Source organism: Narcine bancroftii, chromosome 1, assembly GCF_036971445.1.
Source record: "Narcine bancroftii isolate sNarBan1 chromosome 1, sNarBan1.hap1, whole genome shotgun sequence".
In the NCBI taxonomy this organism is placed as follows: Eukaryota; Metazoa; Chordata; class Chondrichthyes; order Torpediniformes; family Narcinidae; genus Narcine; species Narcine bancroftii.
In genome coordinates this window covers 76,498,174-76,524,739 of record NC_091469.1, presented here as the reverse complement: position 1 = coordinate 76,524,739, position 26,566 = coordinate 76,498,174, and the positions used below count along the sequence as shown (strand labels likewise).

Sequence of the window (26,566 nt, the reverse complement as noted above, 5' to 3'; positions counted from 1 at the left end):
CAAAATATTGAATTTGTGGTATGATAAAAGAATAAGATATGTTGATTGTTATATGGAAGGATCTATTATGTCTTTTGAACAATTAAGAAATATATATGGATAGCTAAATTGGATATTCTTCTGCTTTCTCCAGTTAAGATAGTTCTTGAAAGATGGGGACCAAACGTGGTCCCACCTGAAATTAGTGAGATGGAATGAACAATTTGGCTGGGGAACACACCTAAATTTATGTCTAAAATGCACTTTGCTCTCCAAAATGAAAGTGCAAAATCAGGTTTACAGAGATCAAGGGAGAGATGGGAATCAGATTTAGGAGTTGCAATCATGGAAAGGTGATGGTTGGATGGCATGATGTCAATTATAAATTCAAGATACGGTTTAGTACAATACAATTTCTTACACCAATTATACCTCACACCACAGAAATTGCATAAATCAAAAACAGAAGGAGATGGGTTTTAGATGTGGACTAGAAATAGGAACATTTGTACATGCTAAATGGTCGTGTATGAAGGTGAGTCTTTTTGGAAGGATATTACTGAAATACTAACAAGAATAACAAGGGTGGCCTTCACAGATGACATGGAACTTATCTTTTGGGTAATTTTATTGAAATAAGTAATAAACTAACTAAATTTCAAATATCATTTGTTAAAATAGCTTTAGCTGTGGCTAAGAAATGCCTTGCTATTTATTACTTGGAAATCTGACTCCCTTCTACAGATAATATTTGATGGAAGTCAGAGATGAACAGTTGTTTACGCATGGAAAAAATATCACATATAATTTAAAGATCATGACGTCTATCTAAAAATATAGCGACCCAAATATGGGTCCAACCATATAGGGGCCCAAATATAAAGAAAAAAGGTGCTATTATCATAAAAATATGAGTGATCTCCTCAATCATGAATTTTTTTTAAACCCAACTGTAAGCCCTGACGGTGTACGGTTTTCTACTGTGAATGGGGTGGGGGGTAGGTGTTGTTGTATTCTGTTTTGATATGCAAGAAAAAAATATATATATATATGGGACATTTTAATATGTATATTTATGGGAAAAAAAATAAAATATTCAAAGTAATTCCAGCCCAGACAAGTGTATCTGGCCAGGTCCTTAGAACCTGCACGAACGAACAAGTGCCTTGCTGATATTTTTACCTTCTCGCAACTGCTTCAAAAGGACATCCATTTTTAAATTATATGTGATATTTTTTCCATGTGTAAACAACTGTTCCAGTGCCCAAGAGGAGCAAGATGACATGCCTCGAGGACTCTAGGCTGGTCATGATGTCTACCATGATGAAGCTCTGAAGGGATGGTTATAGTGCAAATCAATTCCCATCTCAGGAGGGACCTGAACTCACTTTAGTTTGCCAGTCATCACAACAGGTCAACTGCAGATGCTCTCCCATTGACCCTCAACTCTGCATTGGATCACCTAGACCACAGGAACATCTACGTCACGTTGTTGCTCATTGCATACAGCTCAGCATTCAACACCATCATACCAGCAAAACTCATGACCAAGCTGAAGGACCTGGGACTTTGTTTATCCCTCTGCATCCGGATCCTTGACTTCCTCATCAGCAGACTGCAAACAGTGTGTATGGGAAACATCGCATCCTGCACACTGACCATCAACCCACGAGCACCCCCAAAGATTTGGGCTTAGTCCCCTACTCTATTCCTTGTACACTCATGACTGCATAGTGAACTACAGTGAAAACCCATTATAATGCCATCGTTTGGGTCCAAAAAAAAGTTATTCCAAAAAAAGAGGGGAGTTGCACTAAATCGTTTCGAGGTCCCCTGCTGGCCGCGACGTGGCTAGAGGTCACATTCTGGGTGTGCTCGGTTTCCAGGTCCCCCGGCAGCCTCGTCGCTCGGTCATTGTCAATAGACAGCGCCTTGGTGTTCTCAACCCACTGCCTTTCCTGCAGCTTGGATACCAGCCGAGCTGTCCCCACTGTCTTCTCAAACTGCTTATGTTTGCTGCCTGTACTCCACAGCGCCCCACTGTATGGTGAAAAGCTCCGGCTGGACTTTCCAGTCTTCGGCTGCGCTGACCTCTCCACATCTACCGCTTCATCAGGCCGGCATGTGGGCCACGATAATCAGCAGGGTCGATGGAGCAGGTCTTTGCCTGGCTATAGCGTTGGTATTTTCCGGGCTGCCAGGTGAAGGCACCCCATGGGGACAGCTCAACACTGTTGTCGCTCTCCAAGTCCTGGCCATCCAGAGTGACCATTTCGTTTGGGGTCACTGGCCATCCAGAGTGACCGTGTCATTTGGGGTCACTTGCCTTCCATCCACCAGGCCTGCAGCATGAGGAAGGGTTAGGAAAACAATCAAAATATTCAAGAATAGATGTATTAGAAATCATCAAAAGTTTTGTAGAACCAAATATAAAGGTCCAATGGCTCATCGCGTTATATCTGAATTCACATAAAATCAAGCACGTTATAACAGGGTTTCACTGTATGCTGACTGGTTACATCACAGCCTGGTTTGACAAATACAAGTGCCCAGGAACATAGAAGAATACAGAAGGTAGTTAATATTGCCAGGCCCATCAAAGGCTACTACTTCACATCTATGTGACGCACTACCTCAAGAAGCCTGGCATCATAAAGGACACCTAACACCCTGGTTGATAAACATTTCTCACTGCTAACCTCAGAAACCTGAAAACCAGCACCTTGAGGTTCAAGAACAATTTCATTCCAACACATATCAGATTTTTGAACCTCCCCTTGGTACATAAATCATACTGTCACCGGTGACAGATTAACCGTTAGGTTGAATAGGCAGAAGCCTAGGGACCCGGAAGGTAAGGGGGCCTGATTAAATTGACAAAAACAATGAGGTTCATTGTTCTCCTTCATCCTTTATGTTTGTTTGATTTCATTAAAAATTACAGGTAGCCTCCCAGCAGATGAAAAGTTCTGGGCAAGTCAGTCAGCCAGGCAATGTTGTGCTAATTGAGGCATCAAAAAGATTAAAGTATCAGAAATGGACCACATTGTTGCAGGTTGGAGAAGAGCATACATATATACAGGAGCACTGGAGGAATGGTGCACCACACCCACAGAACTGCATGAACCCAGTGGGACATTTGCAGCCCTTCCTCCGTGTCTGTACCCAGGGCAGCGGCGGGATTCTGCAGTCACTGTAATGATGTAATGGGGTGGGGGGGGGGGGTGTATTATACTGATTGCTTGCTATTGGCTATGGCTGTAGAGATACTCCACCCTACTGGTATAACAGATGGAGATGCTTTCCCAATGGCCAGTTTGGTGGTGGTTGTAGTCTGTTAATAAAAGTCCAGTATTAGTATAACACTTGTCTGGTCCATGTCTATGGCATATCAATTTTATTAACAGACTATCAATCATGGATACTTCCCTGAAACCTGGAAGACTCAAGATAGATCAAGATGCCACCTGAGCTAGAGAAATTTTTCACCACTGATACTGACTCGTGTTTTGAAGCATACATGCGAGTGAACAATGTTGTGCAAAACGCAGTGAAAATGGACCATCTTGTGGCTCTCCTCAGAGAAGTACCCTACTCTGTGGTTAGGGAGACAGCTGTCTACCAGAATGCACTGAATCTCCTCAGAACTTATTATGATAGGCCACAAAACAATTTGTTCACAAGACATCAGCTTCACACTCGAAGACAGGAAAACGGAGAGAGCAACGATGCTTTTGCGCTCACACTAAAAGGGCTATCCAGAGCCTGTGCTTGCGCTGCTATCACAAACGAAGCCTGCTGAGAATCTTTTCTGCTGGATGCATTCATAAATGGATTGAAGTCTGGGTATAATCAGGCAACATTTACTGGAGTCCCCGAGCCTAACCTTTAATGCTGCTCTACAACAAGCGAAGACCCTGAGGACTGCACTACAAAGTGGTAAAGCCCTCGAGAAAGAAAGAGGTGGAGAAACGGCACCCCCAAGGCCCGCCCTCAGCGATGATCCTCTGCTGAGCGCCTCTAAACCACAGCATAAAAAACGCTACAGAAGATGCTACTTCTGCGGTTTGGCACTACACTTTCGCTCTCAGTGCCCGCGTGGCAAGCCAATTGTGCCAACTGCAGAAAGCATGGGCACTGGACCAGAGCCTGCCATGCTAGCTCACACCGTGAGTTGACGAGTAAGAAGAGGCGCTCAAGTGCTATGAATAAGCAAGGGCCCCGCCGCAAGATGCTGTGTCGACCTGGAGAGCCAATGACTCATCTCGTTCTTCTTGCTCTTTCTCTTCTGAAATCGTAAGTGGAACTACCAGCGACGTGGCGAACTCCAACAAATCGCCACCACAGGGAGACCCTGTTCTGACATCGATGACGATAAATCAAGATGAACCCATGGCCTGAAGCATTCCACGATGAAGGTGGAGGTAAATGAGGAGCCTATTGACCGTTTGTTCGATTCAGGCAGTACTGACAGCTATATTCACCCTATGTCCACTAGCGCCATGAATCTTACCCTGTATCCATCCAAGCACAAAATTTCTATGGCTTGTTCTGGTCTAAAATAAGACATTACAAGTTGCTGTAAAATAACCCTGAAGGTACAGGGAAATGAATATAAAGATTTCAAATTGCACCTGCTACCCGGTCTGTGCCCTCCGATTATTTTAGGATTAGATTTCCAGTGCTAAATGAGAAGTATCATATTGGCATTTAACGGCCCATTACCATTGATCACGGTAACCCAAGAGGCTGTTTGCGGGTTATCAACTCTAAAGATTAAACTTCCATGTCTAACCCTGGATTGTAAGCCTACAGCTACAAAGAGTAGGCGCTATAGCAAACAGGACAGACTCTATTAAGAGCAAGGTTAGACGTTATTGAAAGCAAAAATCATCGAACTCAGTACAAGTCCTTGGCATGCACAAGTTGTAGTCATCAAAAAAGGCACGAAACATAGAACGGTCGTGGACTACAGCCAAACTATAAACAGGTTTATGCAACCAGATGCTTATCCTCCGCCTCATCTCAGACATGATAAACCAGTTTGCACAATATAAAATATATTCTACAAATGATCTGAAATCTGCTTATCATCAGGTGCCTATTCACAAAGATGAAAGGCAGATTACCGCTTTTGAGGCAAATTTTTTCAGTTTAACAGAGTTCCTTTTGGAGTTAGTAACTATGTATCCGTTTTCCAAAGAGAGATAGATAAGCAAGTAGATGCTCATAACTTGCAAGCCACCTACTCTTATCTGGACAATGTCATAATATGTGGCAAGGACTTAAATGATCACAATCAGAACTTACAGAAATTCCTCCAGGTGGCCAAGTATCAGCACTTAACCCCCTAACAACGACAAGTGTGTATACCACACTAAACGCCTGGCTATACTAGATTATGTAGTGAGTAAAGGGGATATCAGCACAAACCCAGAGAGAATGAGACGGCTCATGGATCTATCCCCACCTTCGACACAAAAGTTGTCTGGGGTTTTTCTCCTATTATGCAGATAAAGCGCAGCCACTGTTTAAAACTACTAGCTTTCCCCTGTCTGAAGAAACCCTCCGTGCTTTTGAATTTACCATTCCAAGTGGAATCTGATGCATCAGATTGGGCCTTAGCTGCTATGCTAAATCAAGCTGGTAGACCTGTGGCCTTTTTCTCTCGGACATTACACAGACCAGAGGTCAGGCAATCCTTCTATTGAAAAGGAAGCATGAGCTATTGGAGACACTTTTTAGCTGGAAGGAAATTCACTTTACTGACTGATCAAAAATCTGTTGCCTACATGTTCAACACTAAATTGAAGAGCAAGATTAAAAACGTTGGTGAATTGAGCTTTCTATTTATGATTACAGTATACTCTATCGCCCAGGAAAATTAAATGACTCTCCAGAAGCATTTTCTCGCTAGACTGTTTGAAATGCCTTCATGATGAATTATGTCACCCAGGGGTCACTAGATTTTATCATTATGTGAAGTCCCTCAATTTGCCGTACTCACTAGAAGACATCAAGAAACTGATTAACGAGTATCCTGTCTGTGCGGAGTGTAAACCACGCTATTACAAACCTTCTGCTTCCACATTGATTAAGGTGTCTAGAACATTTGAACACCTGAACATGGATTTTAAAGGATCACTACCCTCAAATAATAAGAATTTCTACTTCCTGAACATAATTGATGAATTCTCTCATTTTCCCTGACGTTTCTGCTAGTTTTGCTATTAAATGTCTTGACAAATTTTTAGTATTTTCGGTTATCCTAACTTCATTCATAATGACAGAGGGTCACCTCTCAAGAGTTGTGAACCTAGGCAATACCTTCTTGATAGGGGGATAGCTACTAGTTATACTATAAGCCATAACCCACAGGGTAATGGTCAAATGGAGCTCAGTAACGGTACAATCTGGAAAGCTACCACTATCACGCTAAAATCGAAAGGTCTCCACACCAGCCGCTGGCGAGATGTGCTGCCAGAAGCATTAAACCCTATTGTACACGGCTTTGTCCAGCTCCAAATAAGATCCCTCGAAAATTGAAAGCTGGATTGACCTTGCCAACTTGGCTCTCTAACCCCGGAGAAGTTTTATTATGAAAACATGTTAGACCCAACAAAGCTGACCCACTTGTACAGCGTGTTCAACTGCTTCATGCTAATCCACAGAATGCTCATGTTATTTTTCCTGATGGAAGGACACTGTTTCCCTTTGGAATCTAGCCTCTCCTGGTGAATAGCCTGCTAGCTCTTCCACTGACCTGACTTCTTCTCTGCCCTCCCCATCATGAGAAACACTCGAGGAACTATACCCTCTTCATGGGTACGTTTCCTCGCATACTCCACTTCCTTCCACACCTGGCAACAGAAGCCCTTGGGTTAGAGATAAGACTCCTCTATCTGTGCCCTTACGAAGATCAATATGAATCTCAAAGCCTCCTCAGAGCCTCTGTTATGACCATTTCTAATCTTAGTGAGTGGAGTCACCCTGTATTATCTCAGGGATGCAGCCTGTTTTTCTTTCTGCTATGTGTTCTCATTAATTCTGTTTGTAACTTTTATTGTTCCGTGATTTTTTTTTTGATTTTGCTATTATTGTATTTTATTAAAATTGGTCAATTTTTGAAGGGGGCAAATGTAATGATGTAATGGCATATTATATTGGCTATGGTTGTAGAGATACTCCACCCTACTGGTAAAACAAATGGAGATGCTTTCCCACTGGCCAGTTTAATGGTGGTTATAGTCTGTTAATAAAAGCCCAATATTAGTATAACACTTGTCTGGTCCATGTCTATGGCATATTAGTAACCCACCCGGCCTCAGCAGCAGAGAGACCTCTCCCTGCCCAGCAGCATGGGGGATGGCGCTGGGGTCACAACATCACCCTGCCCAGTTGGATGGGATATGGCAACCTCTCCCTGCCCAGCAGGATGGGCCGGGGGACGCCACCTCTCCCTGCCCTTTGGGTCAGAAATTGGCAAAAAAAGTTGCACATTAAATTAATTGTTGCATTTATAATATTAAACTAAACCATCGACATCTCTTCAAATAAACCAACGGTGATGGCGAATGTTTGAACTTTAATATGTCTACATTTATAATTGCCATTGTACTGTGATTTAGCATAATCAAGTTTTATTCAAGATTTGTTCCTTCACTGCAGAGATATTTGGTCTGTTATTATTTGTGCGACAGTTGTAGAAAACGTAATTGTTTTGAATGAAATCTCAACAAAACAAAAGGGAGAAGCCAAACTTGCATTTGTAAATGGAGTTGTAAAATCACAGTGCTAGACAAGGAACCCAGTAGGTCTCGCAGCATCTGTAAGTGGTAAAATTGTATTACCAATGCTTTGGGCCTGAGCCCTTCAAGCTATCTTTACCTCATGTGGTAAAGACACCTCTGAGATCGGCCAAGTTCCTCCAGCATTTCTGTGCTTTACCACAGTCACAACGTCAGAGGAAGGGTGGGGACTAATGGGGTGGGGACTAATGGGGTGGGGGAAAGGTCATGGGGGGGTCCTTAATTAATCTCAGCCTAGGGCCTAGGTAGTAGCTAATCCACCACTAACTGTCTGACCTATTGCAAGTCACTTTTTTTTTGCAATGGGATTACAATATTTATCATATATTTATTGTTTCTTATTCAATTGGCTTCCTATTATAATTTTTCTTCATAATAACTAAAGCAAGCAAAAATATTGAGCACATGTACGCTGCACAATGTGTATGACAACAAACATTGCAATTAAAATTAAACATATAATGAACAACTTCAGTTGCTTTTAGTAAGAGAAATTATCAACAAGATTAAGCCAATAAACATGTTTATGAGAGGTTACAGAACTTTCATTTCTAAGAGCACAGTGAAACATGATCAGCTGCAGATGTTGTTTACAACTCTCAAACCACCCCAGCTCTCTTTGCTCATTATTTTGGTCACTATTTTAACCATGCTTAACACCTAAAGAAAAATCAATACTCCAAAAAGATTGACAAGAAATCTTTACAGCTTGTTAAGAACTCCAAAATTGAAATAATGTCAAGTAGAATCAACCCTTAGCATCGAGAATGATCGCCAGTTTACCAGATTCCAGGAATGTTCAACTATACAGTAAAATAATTTTATCTAACATACTATTGCAAACTCTCCTTCACAAAGAACAATAGAGCCTTCACTCATTTTAATGTAGAGATGCAACACAGTAATAGGACCTTCTGGCCCATGAACCGGAGCCATTTAAATACACCCATGTGCCTAACCTTCTATCACCATACATCATCTCTCCACAAATGCAAGAGCAAACTGAAGTACCCGAAGGAAACACACACACACACACACACACAGAGATAGGGAGAGAACATACAAATTCCTTACAGACAGTGGTAGATTCGAAGCCAGGTCGTCAATCCTGTAAATCATTGCACTAAACCATGCCACCAGCTTGCTTCACATTTTCTATTCCTGACATCTCTAAAAATATAATAATCTGTTTAAGAATTACAAAATGAAAAATGTATTTCAGATACTTATGCTACTATTTATGAATGGAAATAACGAGTAGCTAGTTTTTGTCAAAGATATTTCAAAATGTTTATAATTGGCTTTCTGCTTTTAAAAACTCTCTTCAAAAGACTTGCAAGCAGGCATGAATAATAAAGCTTCCCTGCACAAATTCATGTAATATGAGGGGCATACTTAATTTTATTTGCAGCACTGACCTCCAGGACATTTTTTTTTCCCAAAATTCAGAAACATCAAATGCAGTTTGCTTGTGAATTTTCTCAATCCTTTGCATCATTTGGCTGGTTTCAGTCAAAACTGAGATTTTCAACATTCCTAAAACTGACCTTGAAATACATGGTAAACATTGCTGAAATTAGACAGAGGGTTTAACAGTCTACAAATAAACTAAAACATTAAGACTGCCTTTGAACAGACTAAAAAAATCTCTTAAACTTCATTAAGAACTTGATGTGACATCTCATTCTAGTAATTCCACCTTTTTCCACTATACAAATAAAGACATCTAATTTCATTCTTCAGATTTTTTTTTGCTCTGAATTTGCATTCATAATGCTACTAAATCAAAAATCAATTGAGACAAATCTGCACCAGTATTAACAGACAATGCTACACCGTAGAAACCAATACATAGAGTACATAAGTCTACCATGACACACAAAAAAAATCTGCTTTGGTAACATCAGTGGCAGATTTCAAGATGTGAAGCCATGATAAATGGTAAATGCAAATATATTTCACATTTCAAAGAAACTATGTCCAGAAGCATGCAAACCTCGAGGATCAAGTAAGGCAGGGCTATGAAAATAAGCTTATAATGGTTTAACCCATTAAATATTTGATTCCTGGTCAAAAAGCAGCTGGTCTAAATTCACACACAAGACCACCCATAATGGATTGCATTAGTAAGATCAAATAAATTCAAACCTGTATATTCTTAAAAACCTGTCCAATGTAAATCTTTTTTTTTAATGTAGTACTTTAGCCTTATGGTAAATCCAGGATATCCAAATTGTAAAATTGACCATTTCCTCTGCCAAACTGTTAGATCACAGTTGGATTTTTATGGCACATTAAAAAATATATATAAATAAATAAATAGATCGAACGATTGGATTCATTCATTTTACTAAGTTCAAAAGTACAGAATTATTTTTTAAACATGACAGTTTGTAGAAGACTACCATCAAAGGCCTTTGCTTGAATGTAACATTTCTGATGCTAAATATTCATAAACTTTCAAAAACTACAAGAAACAGGAAAACTGCTAGCTTAGGTAATATTTGGACCACCTTTACATTTTGCTTTACAGATTTACCTGTTTCTTACTCATTTGTCAACTCCAAATTTATATGGGCATTGTAGACTGGACAGATCCATTATAAAATTGACACAGGCATATTATAGATATGGAGGCAACTGTGAAGAAAAATTATTTTCTTTCCCAAGTTGCCTCAATGCTTTTTACTTGCATGAAACCCTCTGTCCAATAAGATTCACTCACTAAACTGGAAATATTATTTCTGCATCCATGTTTTCCAGCCTGTGTTTTCAAAGACTTCAGGGAAAAAAAATCTTCCTGAGAAATGCCAGGAGAAATTTATTTGGCACTCAAAAGTTGAAATTCATCTCATTTAATTTGGTAGAATTTTATTGTCCTCAACAACAAGAATGAAAATTGTGCCACAAATGTATGTAAATACAATCAATTGCTGAAGGAGATGTAAAAAGATGAATGAAAGTGGACAAGATGAAAAATGCTGAAACTGTGAGATATTAAACATTGTAAAAACTGGAAATCCAAAATAAAAACGTGTTACGAGTCCAGAGGACCCCGAAACCCAGCAGCAATAGATATTAATCACTACAAAGGGTTACTTAAACAAAAGTTGCTTTTAATTATCTTTTAATATGAAAATGGAATAACACTAACTTATTTCTATTGACTCACTTAACCTCCTTCTAATGCTAAGCGCATGTGTGTATAATGTGTGTGTCTAAGTCTCCGCTCCATCCTCAACATTCATTGGAGCGACTTCATCCCTAACATCGAAGTACTCGAGATGGCAGAGGACGACAGCATCGAATCCACGCTGTTGAAGATCCAACTGCGCTGGGTAGGTCACGTCTCCAGAATGGAGAACAAATTGCCTTCCCAAGATCATGTTATATGGCGAGCTCTCCACTGGCCATCGTGTCAGAGGTGCACCAAAGAAGAGGTACAAGGACTGCCTAAAGAAATCTCTTGGTGCCTGCCACATTGGCCACCGCCAGTGGGCTGATATCGCCTCAAACCGTGCATCTTGGCGCCTCACAGTTTGGCGGGCAGCAACCTCCTTTGAAGAAGACCGCAGAGCCCACCTCACTGACAAAGGACAAAGGAGGAAAAACCCAACACCCAACCCCAACCAACAAATTTTCCCCTGCAACCGTGTCTGCCTGTCCCGCATCTGACTTGTCAGCCACAAACGAGCCTGAAGCTGACGTGGACATTTACCCCTCCATAAATCTTCGTCCACGAAGCCAAGCCAAAGAAAGAAAAAGAAGTTGAGAAAAGTTCTCTGGTTCACAGTCCAATCTCACTGGTTGCAGGCAATTCTTATACTGTGCACAGAATTTAACATTAATAATGTTCACTAGGCTTTGGTGCTTAACAGGTAAATGGTAATCACTAAGAAAGGTTCTTGTTAGTTTTCAGAGAGAGTTTTCTTGTTCCAGGAAATCCACAACTGATTCCTTTTTAATCAGCCACTCCCCAGTGTCTTGCTGACAAAACTTGCCCCCTTCAGAGTTCTCCAGATGATAACCTCTTTCTTTCAGGTCACAACAGAGCTTCTTTCTGTTTCTCCTATTCCAAGGGAAACACTAGACAGCCAGTCCTCTGCTCCTGCACGAACCACAAGTTCTTTGACCAGGCCATCTTCCAAAAGCTTGCCAGCTTGTCCTGTCCAAATCCCAGCTATTATCTGCTGGCTGTAACACTCTGGAACCAATGTCTGTGTCTCTTCTCTCTCACTCACTCCGACTCTGAGAGCAAAGCCTGTTGTTTTCTCCTCTCTGCCTGCAAAGATCACATGACCTTCCAGACAGTAAATTATTTTTCCAGAGCTGCTACTGCATATTGCTACATTTGTTGCCATCTGCAAACAACACTCCATTATTGAAGTCTCTGAGCACTTTGCAAAAGCTCCTACAAAATCTGTGTTTTAAAGTGTTTGTGTGTGATCTACTCTAACAAATTTATCTCCCAAACACATCTATATACTCTGTCACAAATGGAATAAAAGAAGAACATCAGGTTAACAGCATTTGAGGGGAGATGCAACTACACTAACATCATGTCAAAAATGTTTTATCAGAACTGCTTCAATAGACACTTGTTGGAAATCATTAAATGTAATATTATCCCCAAGAGAGGAAATCAATTCGCTGGGAAAATGCCCCAAGGTGAAAGGCATTTTCATTTCCTAATCTTCTTAAAAGGTAATTTTGCTTTTGTTTGACGTTTACACAAATTCTCACTAATGAAAACTAACTAAAATGACAGATTTGTGTATTTAAGTAGCCCGAATACAGAATTTTAGGTTTAGTTTTGTAAGATTCATAGTTTAACGAAGTAGTCTCAATTTTTATCTACTAATGGAGGAAGAGTTTTCTTGAAGTTTTATCAGATAAAGCTTTGCCATTCAAACAGGCCCGTGAGAATACAGCACCTGCAACATTATTGATATATGATGCATTGAATAATAATGTATACAGAACAAAAGATTAAAATTTTGTCATTTCACTTACACGTTCCAAACCTGGAGATAAGATTACATGCAAAGTACATTTTATTTCAAAGCCCCAATCAAATGAGTATTGCTTTAATTCACGCTATGTATCAAGACTTTACAAAAATGGTGTGTAAACTTGCATGACTTGCAAATGTTCTTGACCAATATTCTTGGTGCATGACTCTATGGATCAAATAAAGATATGAAAAGGCACCTAGAACTTTAGTTTCCATTGCATAAATTCTTGAATTTACAAAGCTGCTTTCAATTCCTACCAATATCATTAATCAATCTTCCGTTATGAGATGAACAATGGTTCACTGAACGATTTCTTTCCACCATCATCACTCTCCTGCGGCCAGCACCCACCACCATAATTAAGTACTTTTGGTGGAAACACAATAGGTAGAGGATGGAGGGAAATGAGGAAATAAGGAAAGTTACAACAGAATTAGCAATCTAGATTGTCTGAACATCAGTGACAATTTCCATGGTAATGGAATTTGTCAAATCATGTCAATTATGCTTTGACCTTCACCACAGTTGATATACTGAGGAAATCTCAAAAATATTCTCCTAAATCGGTATGCAAAAAGCAAGATCAATTAATCTCTACAATATAGTATCTTGCATTAAATTTTTTTTTTAAATACCAAAGTTATGTTTTATTTTAGCTGCAATATTGCCACAGAATAATTTTTTCCCCAATAAGTACATCACATTCCAAACTATTCTCAATAAAGCATTTTGCACATCAAATGGACAAGGATATATGTCAGCTTACTATTCATAAGCTGCGGTTCCACCTTCAACAGCACAATTCTCCACACCCCACCAAAAAAAAATCTAATTCCCAAACCTGAGACCTTCCATTGAAGACACCTATGTGAGGCACTGCCTCAAGGATGCAGCCAAAATCAAAGGACCTCCATCACCCTGAACACATCCTCTTCTCGTGGCTACCTTCAGAAAGAAGGTACAGAAGCTTGAAGTTCAGCTCCTCTTGGTTCAAGAAGTTTTATTTCTAATGGGTTTCAAACCCTTCCTACCTTAAATATGAATAACTTAGGAACCAAAAAAAATCTACCTGCACTATTGAAATGCCACCTTTTTTTTCCCTTTAAACTAATACTGAAATTTTTTTTTAATCTGTATGTTACATTTATTTTCTCTTTCCATATGGGGGTAAAAGAACAAGTACCTGTTTGGTCACAACAAGCAAGACTTTTAGTGCATATGTACATTGTACTTGTGCAATAAACATTAACATGTTGATCTCAGCATTTCCCCCCCCCCCCCCCCCCACCACCTTGCAACTGGATCCTTGACAAGTAGCAGACCTCAAGAATGAGGATTGGAGACAGCACAACAATCACCTTCAACACAAGTGCCCCACAAGACTGCATACTCAGCCCCTGTAGAGCCAAAAGCACTGCTCCATCTCCATCTATAAATTTACAGATGGCACAACCGTTAGCAGCCAGATCTCAAACAAGGATGAGACAGATGATATGGTTTGGTATCAGGGGAAAAACATCAATGTCAAGGTCCTTCAATGTTAGAATGACAAAGGAGCTCATCGTAGATTTCAAGATGAGCATTTGGGCTCACTCCAACAGTGGCACTGCAGTGAAGATAGAAGAAGGCATTAAGTTCCTGGGAGTAAATCTCTCAAACAACTTGTTCTAAATCAATGACACGGATAGGATGGCCAAGAAAGCACAATACCTCTACCTCCATGGGAGCCTTGGAAATTTGGCATGTTCCCAGCGTCCCTCAACAACTTCTGCCAATGCATCAAAGAATATCCTGTCAGAATGCACCACTATTAGGTATGGAAGCTGCTCTATAAAGATTGCGAAAAACCACAAAGAATTGTGAACACAGTTCAGACCATCACACAATCCTCTCTTCCGACCCTCAGCTCCACATCTACCACCCAATCCCACAGAAAAGCTGCCTTTTCAGTCATTTCAAAAGGTCAGGACATTACTGATTTTTTGCAACTGTGTTGTGCGGATTAAATCCTGATCAACACACCTCCCACTAACCACTGTCTTGGGCTGGTGCTCAGCCATGTTCTATTGAGGGCTCAATCTACCTTACATTAGCCCCACCATTGTAGGCCTCCCATGGATAGCATTTGAATTGGGTCATTGCTGGATAGAATATACACATTTTTGGGGTTTATCCCCCCTCGATATTAATCAACTTTTTAAAATTAACTTGTTAAATAGGACTCAAATATTCAGTATTTTTGAATTTCTTAAACCTACTTTAATTGTTTTCAAATGCCTGCTTACCAGGCACATCTAGAATTATTTTAAGGCCTTTGGAAGCATGAGCCATCAAAAGCCCACTCAGGTAATTGGGAAGTAAAAACTTCCTAGCCCCAACACCCGACTCGCCGTCAGCCCCAACACCCGACTCGCCGTCAGCCCCAACACCCGACTCGCCGTCAGCCCCAACACCCGACTCGCCGTCAGCCCCAACACCCGACTCGCCGTCAGCCCCAACACCCGACTCGCCGTCAGCCCCAACACCCGACTCGCCGTCAGCCCCAACACCCGACTCGCCGTCAGCCCCAACACCCGACTCGCCGTCAGCCCCAACACCCGACTCGCCGTCAGCCCCAACACCCGACTCGCCGTCAGCCCCAACACCCGACTCGCCGTCAGCCCCAACACCCGACTCGCCGTCAGCCCCAACACCTGACTCACCGTCAATTTACTGCACATAAAATGGATAATCTCACAGAATTGGGATGCCTGAAATATACAAGACATCCAAGTATTGTACCTTTATTTGAACTTAGCTGAAAACCAGCTGAATTCTCAATGAAGCAGCATATATTAATTGCAGAGACTGGTTGTCAAATGGGGATCCTTGTTGAAATAGCAAACTGAACTAAAAAGAACAAGGGATTTGTGTACAAAGTCTGGGGAATTCCATTCAAGAAAAAAAAGACTGGAATGAAAGCTAAAATAAAATATATCCACTATCTGCTGCATTGGGTGTCATGGTAAGCGTAGTGTTTAACACATTGCCATTATAGCGCCTGCAACCTGGGTTAAAATCTGCTGCGGTCTGTAGGGTGTTTGTACATTCTCCCTGTGTTTGCGCGAGTTTCCTCCAGATGCGCCTGTTTACTCCCACCTTAAAAACATACAGGGGTTATGGGCTAGTTGGGCATTTGGGCAGCACGGAAAAGTCTATTACTGTGCTTTATATCTAAAAAATATTAATGCCCCAAAACTATCAAAAAGTCATCCCTGACCAACAATAATCACAGTACTTCAAAGTTGCAACCAATGGGAAATCTAATCACATTTTGAACAGTAATTTATTCAAAAGTGATTCATTATTTGGGATTTTTGCACGAGTCAAGGGGTACAGTTTGACCATTAACTCTCGGCATTTGAATCTGTATTGCAAGCTTAGCTTTTGATAAGTGAGATTTCTTGTATTCTGTGTTCCCATGAAATTAGACCCATATTGGCAAAACTCCATTTGCAAAGTTCTGAAAGTATGACCAAATCAGGAAAGATTTTACTTTATTCACAATTACTCATTTTATGGACAAGTACATTTTAAATGAAGGAAACTTCAAGAAAATTATTCAACTTGGATCTGAAATCAAAACAAATAAAAGGACATAAAAATGTAAAAAAAAGACTACACAGTCCCATGAAGTTCATTTGTCTGGCATCCATTCTCATAATGTACTTATGTATTGTGGCGGGTTCCCAAAGGGTCAGCCGACTGCTGGAAGTACATCGCACGTCCATTTTCATTGACAACCATATTGAACATTTTGCTTGTTTACTCAAAAATATTTCATTTCCAAATGAGATAAACCTGAACAAAAATTTTCCCTCAGCCTAACTTCCCTCATTTAACCCCAATAACAAAGCCACTTGTATTTGATCTTAATTAATGTATCACCTTTTTCACATATTCATTTGGTTTTGGTCATTCAGCTCGAAACTGATCAATACTTCATATATTTGTGAAACATTAATCGTATTCATGGTTTTCCATATGGTCACTGTAAAAGTGATGAATCAATTTTGATTTCCAATGTTAAATCTAGAACTAGTGTTATGAGCCCAGAGGGCCCCAAAACACAGCAAAAACAGATATTCACCAAGATAAATGGTTACTCAAACAAAAGTTGCTTTTAATAATCTTTAAACATGAAAATAGAATCAAACTTTAACTTATCACTATTAACTTACTTAACCTAACTTAACCCCATTCTAATTGTAAGCGCACGTGTATATAATGTGTGTGTAAGTTCAGAAAAGTTCTTTGGTTCACAGTCCAATCTCACTTCTCATTCCTCCAAGTTCACTGGTTGGAGGCAATTTTTATACTGTGCACAGAATTTAACATTTATAAAGTTCACCAGCCTTTGGTGCTTGAAAGGTAAATGGTTACTGTTCAGGAAGGTTCTTGTCTGTTTTCAGAGAGAGATTTGTTATTCCAGGACATCCACAACTGATGTACTTCCATCAGCCACTCCAGTGTCTTGCTGACGAAACTTGTCCCTTCAGGGTTCTCCAGATAATAACCTCTTTTTTTCAGGTCACCACAGAGTACCTGTTTGTTTCTCTTATTCCAAGTGAAACATTAGTCAGCCAGTCCTCTCCTCTTTCATGAGCCACAAGGGCTTTGACCAGGCTGTCTTCTAGCTTATCCTGTTCCAGTCCCAGCTACTTCTGCTGGCTGCAACACTGTGCAATTGTTGTGAGAGAGTGAGTGTTTTTTTTTTCCTCTCTCTGCTTACAAAACCTCTTACAACAGCAAGCTCTCTTTCAGACAGCAGCAGCTCCAGCATGCTCTTTGATCTGTTGCCTTTGGTAAACAACAATCCATTAGTGAAGTCCCTTGAGCATTCTTCTAAAGCTCTTGCAAAAGGTCTGAGTAGCCGATATGTCTAGCATGGGGCAGAGCTCCAGTACTGCAAATCAGATCTGTTTTACCTACTCTAACAAACCTTCCCCAATTTATATCTATATACTCTATATTAGGGGTGGCCAACCTTTTAATTTTTAATGTAAATCTACAGCTCGGTAACAGGCCATTTTGGCCCACGAGTCTGTGCCGCCCAATTAACCTACACCCCCAGTACAGACTCATGGGCTAAAATGGCCTGTTACCATGCTGTAGGTCTACATTAAAAATTCAAAGATTGGCCACCCCTGCTCTATATACTCTGTCACACTAGCAGCAGACTGACAATATCCCAGACTATTCATGGTTGTATTTTTTATGTTATTGCTTATCACATGACTGGGACTCTACTAGATCAAGCTCACTCTCTGCTCCTATCCTGTGCTTTTCTCAGCTTCATTTGCAGCCCTACAGGACCAATTGAGCTGAAAAAGCAGGCTGGTATCACCACTTCACAACAGCAAAACATTCTGCAAGTAGCAACTTGGCATCCAGCCACAGATCATAAGCCCCTAACTCAACAAGGCTCTCATAGCTGTTAAACAGCCTACTGATGTCAAATACCCAGGAGGAAACAGGAGCACCCAAAGGGAATCGACACAGACACGGGGACCACATACAAACTTCTTACAGTCAGTGGCAAATTTGAACACAGGTCGCTGTCTCTTGAAAAAAATAAATGGGGATTATGATGCATAACTTCAAGCTGAACACAAAGATAATTTCAGATTTGTTGCATCACACAGGAAATTGGAGAAATATTAAATCAACTTTCATTGAATTTAGCATTTTTAATCACATCATGACCCTGACATATTGCGGTAGTTCAAATGACCAAAAAGTGTATTGCCACTGATTTCATTTGCACTCAGCATCTGGTGCCTCTCATGTCAGTGTCCCACAATAGTCGGCCAGCATTGATACTGTCGTGATTCCACGGTCACAATGTCCTGGTGAAACCTTTCACCACGTTCGTCACTGAATGAACCAAGGTCAGCAGGGAAGTCCAAGTGCGAGTGCAGAAAATAAATTTTGAACATATGCTCACTCTGCTATTTCCTGAAGAACATGTGCACCAACATGCATTCAATTTATATCAATGCAATGGACAACATCTGTATATGTGAGCTGCTATAAGCCTGTCTGCATCTATCCTGACAAAGCATGACCAGGTCTAAGACAACATTTGCACAGTATCTGCACTGAGTGCATGCCCAGGAATGCTAGACTGACCAAATGTCTTGACAAAATATGACAGGAAATCACATAATAGGCTATATCTAAAAAATGGTACATGAAAGGAAATTTTTAAGGTGATTTTCATGATCAGCAGCCCAAAATCCATTTGTGTGATGGTCTGAACTGCTTTCTCAATTCTCTGCAGTTTCTTTCAGACTTGGAAAGAGCAGATCCTGTACCACACAGTGATGCATCTGATGCACTATCAATTAACTTCAGAGTCTAGAAGTCGCAGAACGATATGCTTTTAATTGCTTTTTTTTTCTCTCATCGATATGCTTTTAATTGCTTTTTTTTTCTCTCATTATGGACAAGTTGCTCAGGCCAGACAAACTTTAAATTGATCGGTGATCACACGAAGCTTCAGCCAAGTTTGAGCTCTGGCAACACTCCTTCAATGACTTCCTATTGGCATCTACTGAGGTTGTTCAATACAAAGAAGACAAACTACGTCTGCTATTCTCACAAGTCAGCCATTGTGTATATCCAATAGGCAGGGGCTGCACAACATTCACAGCAGCCTTGTAAAAGCTGAAAGGTCAGCAGCTGGCTGGGATAACAAGGTCTTTGCGAGACACCTCCCGGCCACATGCAAGTAGCAACCAATTGACAAGTATTGCCTGAGTGAGGCTGTGGCTGGAGTGATGTCATGGCAGAGACTTACACAGACGAACTCATCCAGGATGGCTGTGCAGCAGGTATCCAGTCGGACTACATTCGCCAGAGACTGTTGGAGAAACAGGGTGATCTGAATTTGCACAGAACCATTGACCTCACCAAAGCACTGGAAGTAACCATCCACAATGTGGAATCCTTCTCCTCCAGCAACGCGGCTGCCTCATGGGAGACGTGGGCACTGCCATCTTTGGATACATGATCCCAGGCTGCAACCGCGCAAGCACAGTTCTACGCTAGCGCCGCCGAGTACCCCAAGTGCTACTTCTGCACGAGGAGAAGCACCACCAGAAGCGCTGCCCTGCCAGGGATGCTGTCTGCTCAAGCTACGTGAAGGGGCACACACGAAAGTCTGCAAGTCAAAGCCCCCTTCTCTCCCTAGCTGAACCACATGCGAGCATTGGGGGCAGCCACCCTGATGACATCACATCCAGCTATGAGTAACAATACCATGGCGTGCCACAGGGGGCCACCATCTCCAGTGTCATCTTACCGATCAGACAGCAATTCCATTCTTGCCTCAGTTATTCTCACCCACAGCAGCAATTTGGAGAATGACCTGGCATTGGCCTCAGTCTCAATCAACCAGAACAGCGCTCACCAACTAGCCCTTGCAACGATGTAAAGAGGTAAATGTAATGAACAGCCTGTTCGAAACCAGGAGCATGGAGGTTTATACACCCCTACACGAGACAGAACTATTCCCCCCACGGTGCATCTGGCGACCTACAGAACCTTCATAGCCTCAAAAATCCCTATGGCTATTGTAATATTGACATGTGTGGCATGAAGTACAAAAATTTTAAATTTCTAATAATGCCACAGCTCTGCACGCCCGAGCTACTGAGGTTAGTCTTCCAATATCAGCTCAGGAGCATTACCATGGAGTAAAGTAGCCCTATTTCACCCCCACCCCCACCCCCTCATGGTCTGCAACCACCAGTTCTTAAACCACTCATCCCACCCCCTCACCACCACACCTGACATGCAGGCTGTGTACGCTCCGGTTTCCCCCACGTCCGTTTGCCAATCTCACTCCATACTGTAAGCCCATAGTCACCAAGAGCAGGTGATACAGCTAAGGGGACAGGAGTCAGAAGTGCAAAGACTTGACTGAGGGGATTACTGAACCCAGCACAAGCCCCTGGAGAGCTCAGGTGGTAGTGGTCAAGAGTGGGGAGAAACACCGGATGGTGATCAACTATAGTCAAAACATCAATCGTTTCATGCAGCTGGACACATACCCCCTTCCCCACATTGCCAACATGGTGAATCGGATCACTCAGTACCAGGTGTTCTCCATCATCGACTTTAAGTCAGCTTACCACCAGCTCCCCACACACCCAGAGGACCGCCAGTACATCGCATTCAAGGCAGATATCACTTCCTCAGGGTCCCCTTCAGGGTCACAAATGGCATCTCCGTATTTCAGAGGAGATGGACTGACGAGTGGACAAGCACAGGCTCCGAGCTACATTGTCCTACTTGGACAACATCACCATCTTCAGGAACACGATGACAACTTAGCCAAATTCCTCCAAAAAATCAAAAGGCCTATCCATCTCCTACCGGCAGGAGGTCCTCCCCGAGGCACTCCACACCATTAAATCCCTCCAGTGCACCGCCAACAATGCCACCCCACATGAAAGACTCTTTTCCTTCCCCAGGAAGTCCACATCAGGGAACACGTTGCCATTCTGGTTGACATCCCAGGACCAGTCTTCCTCCAGAGAACTTAAGGAGCCAAAAGTCCAACCCAGTGTTCAAAAGGATCCATCTCCTCTATGCAAACTCCCAATACGCCTATGTGGTGTACCCATATGGGTGCGAGAACGGTCTCCGTCTGGGATCTAGTGTGTGCAGGAGACCCCAGGACCTCCATCAACCATCCAGTAAGGCATCTTCCATGGTCACCTGTCACATGCCAATCCCAAACCCAGCCCCAGATTCCCCATCTCAGCCACCAGACGTTCATCCTGCTGATACACATCACATCATCCAGGAACCAGCAGCTGACCCACAGCCACCACTACAGCGGTCGCAGATGCTGATGAAACCACCAGACCGACTGAACCGGTGATGAACACTGAACCAACTTCTTCCCGGCTGGACTTTCTTTTCAAAGAGGGGATGAATGTGGGGATCCCACTACTATTGGTTACCATCTCTGTATGTATGGCTGTCCGCCTCTGTGCTCAATGTACCAGTGACTCCTCGCCTTGGAATCTCCCAATAAAGGCAGTTACACCCAGACCGCTCCCCCAGTACAAGCTCTGGACTCTGGCCAAACAGCACGAGTGTACATATAGTCTTAAGCAATTAAAATTGATGCACTATCAATGAACTTCACAGACTAGAAGTTTCCAGAACGATAGGCTTTTAATTGTTTAAAACTGTATGTACACTCATGTTGCTTGGCTCGAGTTCAGAGCTCATACTAGGGAAGTGGTCTGGGCATAACCGCATTTATTAGGGGATTGCAAGGAGAGGAGTCACTGGTAGTCAGCACAGAGGCAAGTCAGCATAACATACAGAAATGATAACCAATAGTAATAGTGGTATCACCACAGCATCCTGATAGGATACTTCCAAAGCCACATCTTTGAAGTTAATCAAGGATGCAATGACATGCCAAATTTCCTCATGCTTCGAAGGAACTAGAGATACTGGTCAACTTTCTTGGCCATTGCCTAGATGTTGTAGGAAATGTTTACCCCCAAGACCTTAAAGCTGTTTATTATCTCCTTTTTGTCACCATTAACGTGGGCAGAGAAGTACACTCCAGCTCTCTTCCAGAAGTCTATGACCAGCTCCTTGTCATGTTAACAATGAGGGAGAAATGATTGTCCTGATACCTATCTCTTGTCTATATTCTCACTCATCATTATTCAGGATCTTGAATCACATTCTTGTCTTGTAAGGAGTTTGTACATTTTCCCTGTGTCTGCATGGGTTTCCTCTGGGTGCTCCAATTTCCTCCCACTGTTCAAAACGTTACCAGGATTGTAGGTCAATTGTGCAGCACGGCCTTGTGGCCATAAGGGCCTGTTACCGTGCACAACGTATTAGTATACAGATGTAGCAGAGAACAGGATGTCTTATGACAGGATTACTGGCTTTTACTTCGAGGTCAGACAATAAAATTAGGGAAGTGTCTTGACAAAAGGTCCTGGGCAAAAATTATGACCTGTGGCGCTCTGAGGAGCTGAAGTAAATCACTGCCACCACACCGATGGTCGTTAACAACTGTTTTTAATTCACATTCAGCGCGCCCCTTTAAGGGCAGCATGAGCTCAGTCACCTGGTGTATTGTGACGTCATAATCGTTGCCCCAGGGCGCACGCTGGAAGGGATGCTGGAGTCAAGAAGAAACCCCTAACGACGCCATCTCCTAATGGCTGCCCCACCACATGGCGATACAAGCGGGGCCTGTATTCCATTAGGCTGTGCGCCGCCACAGACCCACAATTTATCTCCATGGATGCTGCCTGACCCACTGAGCCACTCCAGCTTCTTGTACTGTTTGGCCAAAATGCTCTTTGAACCTTGTCCGACATCCACAAAAGCACTGAAATATTTACAACTACCTGTAACCGGGAACTTTAGTGAAACTTCCTTAATTTCACAATTCACCACAAATACAATAGTACCCTTTGGGTTTATTCTGCTGGCCTGGATTCCCATTTGGCCACTCCAATATTAGGTCTGTAATTATTATAATGTCAAATCTTACTCTATTCTGCTGCTGGACTTCACATTGCCAGCATTACCAGGGATAGAATTAATTTTTTTTTTAAATTTAGACATACAGCATGGTAGCAGGAGCCCACGAGTCCGTGCCGCCTGATTTTCACCCCAATAACCTTCACCTCCGGTACATTTTTCTGAACGGTGGGAGGAAACCGGAGACCCGGGGAAAACCCACACAGACACAGGGAGAATTACAAACTCCTTACAGACAGCCCTTGATTTGAACCCCAGTGTGGTCCCAATCTCTGGCACTATAAAGGTGTAGTGCTAACCGCTACACCAATCATGGACCCATACCTTGTATAAATACTTCATTTACTGCAAAAACAGTCTAACTCTGGAGAAAATCCAAGTTACTTTTGCTTTAATATTATTTTACACAAACTTAAAATTTTAATCATTTTTAAGAACTTAAAAGTAACTTTTGATTCTGTATGGGCACCCTCCAACCGGATGGCATTAATATAGACTTCTCTGGATTCCCCTGGCCCCCACATCCCCTCCCGTCTCTCCCCTTTTCCTGTCCCCATTTCTCCTTTCATCTAGCTCTGTGTGTGTCTCCCTCTCTCTTTCCCTTGGTCTCGTTTCCCACAGCTCTGCATTCACAGAGCCAAGTCCTCCTCCAATCAATTTTCTTCTTTCTTCTGTCCCATTGATGTCTAATTATCACCTTTTGGTGTTGGCCTGTGCTCCGCCCCCTGCCCTTTCTTCCCTTCTCCCCTAACATTATTCAGGTGCTCATTCCTTGAAGGGCTCAGGCCTTGTATCACCTTACTTCCTATGGATGCTGCAAGACCTGCTGAGTTCTTCCAGTATTCTTGTGTTTTAACTGCAATCTGCAGAATTTCATGTTTCACTCCTTTGATAGTTGGAAGATTTTTAAATTTAAATCATTTAGATCTCAAGCTTGTACCTGTAGCTTTGTCTTCTGTCAAAGTTTATCGGGGTGTTCAGCAATATCACCCAAGGTCTAGCTGCCCAACACCAGGGTAAAGGGGAAAATCATATAATCCTTCCACACCGAGTTCAAGTAAACATGGATGGTAATTATGGTAATTACATGCAACAATTCTGGATGGTAGGCCAGACATATAGCAGACATTTAAAAAAAAACAGTGAATACCACTGAGCAGCACCTTTCCCTCCAGGTGGTTTTACTTGCAACTCAGTCAAGTTCTCGATTATTATACAAAATCAATACACAAGTTCATTCAAAAAAGGAAAATAACATTTTCTGGATCAACACTTTTACAATCTCAATTTCAGAATAACGAGATAACCAGAATTACTCCAATACATTGGTGAGAGCAAGCGTAGATTAGATGATCACTTCACTGAAAGTGCTAAACTTAATCTGCTGCATTCAGTGTACTCGGCAAAGAACATAAAACAGAACAGGCCCTCCAGCCCTCGATGTTGTGCCGAACTATATTTTCGGACTAAAAAAAGGTACTAAATCTTCCTTACCTCATAACTCTCTATTTTTCTTTCATCCATGTGCCTGTTGAAGAGTCTCTTAAATCTCCCTAATATTTCTTCTCCACCACCATCCCGGGCAAGACATTCCTGGTACCCTCAATTCTCGGCACAAAAAAACTTAACTCTAATGTCTCCCTGAAACTTTCCTCCCTTTACTTTGTATAGATGACTCCTGGTCTTCGCTACTCCTACCCTGGGAAAAAGGCACTGGCTGTCCACCTTATCTATGCCTCTCAGAATCTTGTATTTTCTTCTAATCCTTCTTTGCTCCAAAGAGAAAAGTCTCAGCTCTGCTAATCTTGCCTCATAAGATTACTTTTCAAACCCAGGCAACATTCTGGTAAATATTTTCTGCACCCTCTCCATTGCTTCCACATCCAATAATGAGGTGACCAGAACTGAACATAATACTCAAAAGAGTGGTCTCACCAAAGATTGGTAGAGTTGCAACATGACCAACTCTACTCTTGAACTCAATCCCCTGACTAATGAATCCCAATGTGCCATTGGCCTTCTTAACTATTTTATCGACCTGCGCAGTGACCTTATCTATGCCTCTTTGAATCTTGTAGTCCTCTCTGTATCACCTTCTCTAAATTGCTGAGACCAAACACAGATTGAGTGATACTTCTCCCAACACCTACACTGTAGAAAAACATTTTAATCCCCGATGTCTGTCCTTGGCCTCATCCATTGTCACAGCAAGTTTTATCATAAACTTGAGGAACAACACATTATATTCCTCCTGGCAGCCTTAAATGTAACAGTGTGAACAATATAACCCTTACCCCCATCTGATTCCATCACTTCCTTAACTACTCCTGTACTACTTTTTTGTTTCTCTCTGACTTTTCTGTCCCCATCACTCTTCCAAATGGTTTCTCCCTGTCTCCACTTCCCACGCCTTCTCTCCCACATCGTCTCAAAGCATGGAAGGGAACAAAAATAAACATGCAAAAAGTGAAAAATCTATGTACAGCAGCTTGCATATATTAGTTACTTGCTTGATAATGGCCATTTGTCCATATACCTTGGGTTCTGTATTTCAAACAGCTGTATGACTGGAGGAGTCCTTGCTTATATTTCATAAGTCAATTTTTCTTCAATATTTGCTGGTTTTGCCAGAAGACAGTTCTTTCAACACATACATCACTCATTCTTTAAATGGAATCTCTTAATTATTGCTTTTGCACATTCCAGTAACACTGGTGGGAAAACAATAGATCCAATTAATTTCAAATCAACTGGAATTACATTTAGCCATTACTCCGTGCAATTTGATCTTCATGCAATTCTGGAAAAATCTCAACCGACTTAATTCGGCATCCATTACTGACTTTGCAACTCCAACTCCATTCTAAACTGAGCACATCATGTTAGAGCTATTGCCTAAATGTAGACCACTATTCTGAAAGCAATCCAAGCCAGCAGTCCCCAAGCCTCACTTTGTTTTCATTGTCCCCACTTCCAAGGCGTACTGTTGTCCCCACTTTTCAACTGGCATTCACTCATCTTTATGTCTTGCCTCAATGCTCTGTCAATATAAATTTAGATGAACACACAGGTGTTTTGTCCCGATAAGAAACATCCTTTTTCAATCTTTTTATTGGTTTTAACATAACAAATTACATATATATATATATATTTTTTTATATAATAATGATGATAAAGTAAATGAATATC

General features: G+C 41.7%; 1 protein-coding gene across 8 annotated transcripts in view; it reads right to left on the bottom strand.

The window, feature by feature from the left end:
* LOC138760029 (guanine nucleotide-binding protein subunit alpha-14) overlaps positions 1-26,566 on the bottom strand; it is a 175,985-nt gene that overhangs the window by 125,043 nt on the left and 24,376 nt on the right. The window contains exon 2 of one of the 8 annotated variants that reach the window (XM_069930458.1): positions 25,914-26,088. The exons of 6 other annotated variants lie outside the window; for them this stretch is intronic. In XM_069930458.1, coding sequence (XP_069786559.1) covers positions 25,914-25,971 — 58 coding nt within the window. In that variant the 5' untranslated portion in view covers positions 25,972-26,088. Of the gene's footprint in view, positions 1-9,205; positions 9,258-25,913; positions 26,089-26,566 lie in introns of those variants that run through there. One more of the 8 variants, XM_069930469.1, reaches the window with a different exon arrangement.